The sequence below is a fragment of the Cyphomyrmex costatus genome, unplaced genomic scaffold (genome assembly GCF_001594065.2).
Source record: "Cyphomyrmex costatus isolate MS0001 unplaced genomic scaffold, Ccosl1.0 scaffold446, whole genome shotgun sequence".
Lineage (NCBI taxonomy): Eukaryota > Metazoa > Arthropoda > Insecta > Hymenoptera > Formicidae > Cyphomyrmex > Cyphomyrmex costatus.
The window spans coordinates 222,911-228,148 of NW_017278705.1; the positions used below are offsets into that span (position 1 = coordinate 222,911).

General features: G+C 30.9%; 2 protein-coding genes across 2 annotated transcripts; one reads left to right on the plus strand and one right to left on the minus strand.

Moving 5' to 3' along the window:
• The first annotated feature begins 473 nt into the window (after positions 1-473).
• LOC108777574 (uncharacterized) lies at positions 474-1,770 on the plus strand. Its single transcript, XM_018544499.1, has 4 exons — positions 474-668; positions 803-898; positions 1,004-1,075; positions 1,159-1,770. Exons 1-4 carry the CDS (start codon positions 644-646, stop codon positions 1,515-1,517), a joined length of 552 nt encoding a protein of 183 aa, XP_018400001.1. The 5' UTR covers positions 474-643; the 3' UTR covers positions 1,518-1,770.
• Positions 1,771-2,322: 552 nt separating this feature from the next.
• On the minus strand, positions 2,323-4,637 carry LOC108777572 (putative nuclease HARBI1). Its single transcript, XM_018544497.1, has 6 exons — positions 4,444-4,637; positions 4,219-4,314; positions 4,042-4,113; positions 3,750-3,958; positions 3,530-3,666; positions 2,323-3,441 (listed from the first exon to the last, which is right to left on the minus strand). Exons 1-6 carry the CDS (start codon positions 4,466-4,468, stop codon positions 2,637-2,639), a joined length of 1,344 nt encoding a protein of 447 aa, XP_018399999.1. The 5' UTR covers positions 4,469-4,637; the 3' UTR covers positions 2,323-2,636.
• Positions 4,638-5,238: the final 601 nt, after the last annotated feature.

Below are 5,238 nucleotides of genomic sequence, written 5' to 3' on the forward strand. Positions count from 1 at the left end.
GGAAGCCCATGACTTCAACCAATCAGAAATTGAGCTCATTTGCGGCGGGACTATTCAAACGTGAAATAAAAAGAACGTAGCAGTTTATTGATTTTTATTAAATATTTATTAAGTATAAATGAAAATTATGTTTATTAATAAATGAAACCATAACAACAATAAAATGTAACCATAAAACAGCAAATAATTCTTTCTCTCTCTCTTTCTGTAATATTAGCTATGTAGATTACTTTCCAAAACGTTCCCTCCAAGCAAAATTTTACTCGAAATATATAATACACGTAAACATATTATATCGAGTAAAGTTTCCCTCGAAGGGAACGTTTTGAAAAGTAGTCTACATAACGAAAACTTATATAAGTTCTTTATTATACATATGTTTCGTTTTTTTATATTTTTTTTTAAACAATTGTTTTCTTTTATATAACTTACTCTGATCTTTATAACTTATAGCGTTTTCGATTAACCGACTCGACCCGACTCCGGGTCGGGTTGACTTCGATCACAAGTTCGATTTGAGACTCAATACCTGCATTGACCTGTACAGTGTCATGGCGGAAGAGTTGTCTTCTATAACCTCAATGTACCTCGCAGAAATAATCAGAAATTGTTTATCTTACGAGAAAATTGTGCGAGTCGACAAATGATATCTCTAATGGTTAGATTAGGTAAGAAATTTGTATTATGTTAATAATATAATTGTTGTTAATTATGAAAAACGAGCGTATATAAATGTTAATACACCATTGAATGGTATATAAATTTTGATCGTAACAAATATTGTAAATAATAATTTTTACAGAAAATAATAGCGTAAATATGAAAATTGTTCGAGATGAATCCGGAAAAATGATTCAATTGGCCGAAGGGATTCTGTGCGAATATGTGGATAGCGATGGTAAGTCTTTAGTTGAAAATATTGTAACATTAATAATATCCTTTGTCGTTAATGAATCTATACTGTCATATAGTATTAAAACTATAAAATTATTTTTCTTTTCAGGAAATACCACTTTAAAATTTGTACAAACAACAGATTCGTGCTGTAGCGAATCATTGTCTGAAATTGAAAGTGGTAAGTGATTTGTGTATACATTGCTAGAGGTGAAAAGCTTTGCTTTATAGAAATATTAAAAATAATGATAGATTTTATTTCAGAAAACATGCCATGCAGTACAGCATCATTTAACCATGATATATCTACATCGGAAAAAAAGAATTCGCCTGGAGCTTCTTGGGAAGATAATGAAAGCAAATATTTGCTACAATTATACTATGAAAATATTAAACAAATAGGTCCATTTTCCACATTTAAAAATAAGAAATGTATGTGGGAATTTATAAGTAATGAACTTACAAAGAAATATGGAACTTTTCATTCATCCTTGCAGTGTGAATACCGATATAAGAATATGTTAAAAAGAAGAAATGCTGCAAAGAAAAATAATAAAAAATCAGGAAATAAAAAATATAATGTAGCTTTTGAAGAAGAATTTGAATTAATTAATAGTATCTGATAGCATTGATGATAGCATTGAACCTGACGTTCGCTTTGGTATAGGCCAGTATACTATTAAAAAAAGGAAAATAGATGCTTTGAGCAGTGACGAAGAAATTGAAAAAAAAGTTCCGAAATCTTCAAATATTGTTGCAGTATTACGAGATATTAACAACGAGAAAGAAAAACAGAAAGAGCGTCGACACAAAGAAAAGATAGAAGTTTTTCGAGAATTATTTTCCGCAAATAATAAGTAAAACATATTTTTACGAACATACCATTTATTTTTGTTTATTTAAAACACATTTTAAATATTTTGCATGTGCAATAATCACAGTTTATTGGAATAATATGATTTTCCGTGAGTAAATACATACAACTCTTTCTATTGTTCCTGTCATTTAACGGCATTGTAAAAATTTAAATGTAAGATAGAAAGAGAGCAATAATTGTTATTTTATAATTAGTTAAGAATAAAAAAGATTGAACACTAAAGAACATGTTAAATGACATGAACAGCAGAAAGAGTTGTATAATAATTAGCATATGCAATAAGTTCTATTATCATTTTTTATTTTTCATATATTTTAAATAAAAAATTAAATTTAGAGCATACAGCCACAAACGCAAAATGTTGCTACTTTTATTATAAATTATTAAATCAAAGATAAAAGATTCTAGTAACTAACATCTTGCGTTTGTAGCTGTATGCTCTAGATTAATTATTTTATTTACAGTATTAAACCTCTTTATAATCCTTCTATTAATAATATTTTATATATTGTTGTGATATTACATTATAAGAATTTAAATGTAAGATTTGCCAAAACAGTGCGATATTAATTTTAATTATTTTGTAAGCTGGGCCGAGAAAAAATGTCGGACGCTCGACGCGATGTCGGGACTCGAACCGAGGACCTCGTATGTAGTTCGAAACACAAAGCCACCGCCTTGCCGCGGAGCCACACAGCCCGACACGTAGATCTTAATTAATATCTTACAATTTCATAAGAGTTTATGTTTTTTTTTTTTATAATAAATCATACTGAAGATATTGTTTGTTAACAAACTGTTTAATGAAAGACTGTTACGTTTAATAATAAACTGTTTAATGAAAGACTTTTACGTTTAAATTCATTTATATCAAATCAAATGCTATGCGATCACGTTTCATCTGTCCTAACATTCTTATTCTGTTATTACTATAAGTACATTGCTGGATTGGAAATGGAAGTTCTTCATATTCACAAAAGTCGAGTATATCATTTTCCTCTATACATAAATTATGTAACACACAGCAAGATATAATAAATTTGGACATTAATGTTACAGACCACATATCAAGTCTTGTCAATTGTCGGAATCTGCATTTTAATAATCCAAACGCGTTTTCAATTTTAACTCGCGCTGTACAAAAATGATAATTAAAGTTGGCTTGCACTGGTGTCAACTGGTTCCCACTATATGGTGTTAAAAGATTTGTAGATATTGGATAAGCTGCGTCGCCAATAATGTGATAATAATCTCCCATTCCAGATACTTTTTCTTTAATAAATGACATATCATATACACGAGCATCATGACATTTGCTAGACACTCCAGTGAAACAGTCTATAAATCCTTTTTTTGCGTCACATATGCCTTGTAATGTAAGTGCAGTTTCATCGTGTCTATTTACATAAGTATGACGAATTTTTTTGACAGGTGTTCTGATAGAAATATACATGCCATCTATGCATCCTACAATTCCATCAATTTCGCATATATTTCGAAATTCTTGAGCCTTTTCTTGACGTTCTTGTTCTGTTACAGGAAAACGGATTATTGATGGAGCCAAATCTATTAAAAAATTTGTAACTCTTTTGATAATTTGATGCACTGTGGCAATTTGCATGTCAAAACGATCTGCTACACTCCTTAATACCGTTTTATTTGCAGCAAACCTATACATATTTAAAAAAAATATTACTCGATCAGTATTATTTTATAAAACTGTTATATATTTAAAAATAAGTGAATAAAAAAATGTACCATAAAAAAACTAAAACATGCTCTTTAGGTGTTTTATTATTTCTTCCACGAAGACCCTTAGGACAATATTTGCTCTGTTTAAATAAATTAATGATTCTCTTACATATTTTTCTTGAAAGTCTAAAATGTCTTTGAGACTAAAACAGAGAGAGAGCATAAAAATAACACATAATAACCTATAAATTTAATAGTTACAGAATTAATAAATATATATATTTACCTCTTCTGCAGTATATTGATCAATGACATCTCTAATAAAATGTTTCATTCGCGGTATTTTTCTCTTTTGCACTAATAGATATTGTAATTCTTCATCAGAACTGTCTGATGAAGAAAATAAGAAATCATGTGCTATAATAAATTTTTGTACATTTTTGAAATTATTTTCTTGCGTAGTATTTACTATTGTACTGCATGGCATGATGTTTTCTGAAATAAAATCTATCATTATTTTTAATATTTCTATAAAGCAAAGCTTTTCACCTCTAGCAATGTATACACAAATCACTTACCACTTTCAATTTCAGACAATGATTCGCTACAGCACGAATCTGTTGTTTGTACAAATTTTAAAGTGGTATTTCCTGAAAAGAAAAATAATTTTATAGTTTTAATACTATATGACAGTATAGATTCATTAACGACAAAGGATATTATTAATGTTACAATATTTTCAACTAAAGACTTACCATCGCTATCCACATATTCGCACAGAATCCCTTCGGCCGATTGAATCATTTTTCCGGATTCATCTCGAACAATTTTCATATTTACGCTGTTATTTTCTGTAAAAATTATTATTTACAATATTTGTTACGATCAAAATTTATATACCATTCAATGGTGTATTAACATTTATATACGCTCGTTTTTTCATAATTAACAACAATTATATTATTAACATAATACCTTACCTAATCTATTCATTAGAGATATCATTTGTCGACTCGCACAATTTTCTCGTAAGATAAACAATTTCTGATTATTTCTGCGAGGTACATTGAGGTTATAGAAGACAACTCTTCCGCCATGACACTGTACAGGTCAATGCAGGTATTGAGTCTCAAATCGAACTTGTGATCGAAGTCAACCCGACCCGGAGTCGGGTCGAGTCGGTTAATCGAAAACGCTATAAGTCATAATCGTTATATAACGAATGGAACATCGTAAGTTATGGCGAATTCGATTGGATTGCACCAGTGCAGTGTGATTGCACCAGTTCATCTTTTTTCCTTTTCCCTTCTCCTGGAAAGAAAAGGAAGAAAGATGAACTCAGGTGCACTCAGTGCGCACTAGTGCATCCAATCGAATTCGCCATTAGATTAATAAATTCATGCAAATGCATTTTCAACGTTTGTAAAGTGTCTTACTTGCGTCGAGGTAATCTGACTGACTAAGCCCGGATCCTCATACGGACAACAGCGCTTTGACACCGGACGCTGATTGGTGAAAAACGGGTTATAGGAGTAAATTTACCCTCTCCACCGGTTTTTCACCAATCAGCGTTTGGTGTCAAAGCGCTGTTGCCCGTATGAGGATCCGGGCTAATTGAAAACATATCGATCGAAACTATTCACAACGACTGAAAAACTCAAAACAAAGATATATCAATATAACATTTTCGGAAGTTTATCCAAAAGAAGTCACAGTACACACACACACGGGCGGGTGCAAGGAGGTGGCCTTCGGCCACCCCCCCCCCCCACCCC

What these genes read in the sequence shown, in the direction of transcription:
- LOC108777574 (XM_018544499.1), top strand. Translation starts at nt 644, where the DNA reads ATGATATCTCTAATGGTTAGATTAG. An exon ending in ATCTCTAATGGTTAGATTAG is followed by an intron (nt 669 to 802) that starts GTAAGAAATTTG and finishes TAATTTTTACAG; the next exon opens with AAAATAATAGCGTAAATATG. An exon ending in ATTGTCTGAAATTGAAAGTG is followed by an intron (nt 1,076 to 1,158) that starts GTAAGTGATTTG and finishes ATTTTATTTCAG; the next exon opens with AAAACATGCCATGCAGTACA.
- LOC108777572 (XM_018544497.1), bottom strand. Translation starts at nt 4,468, where the DNA reads ATGATATCTCTAATGAATAGATTAG. An exon ending in ATCTCTAATGAATAGATTAG is followed by an intron (nt 4,315 to 4,443) that starts GTAAGGTATTAT and finishes TAATTTTTACAG; the next exon opens with AAAATAACAGCGTAAATATG. An exon ending in ATCAATATACTGCAGAAGAG is followed by an intron (nt 3,667 to 3,749) that starts GTAAATATATAT and finishes TCTCTGTTTTAG; the next exon opens with TCTCAAAGACATTTTAGACT.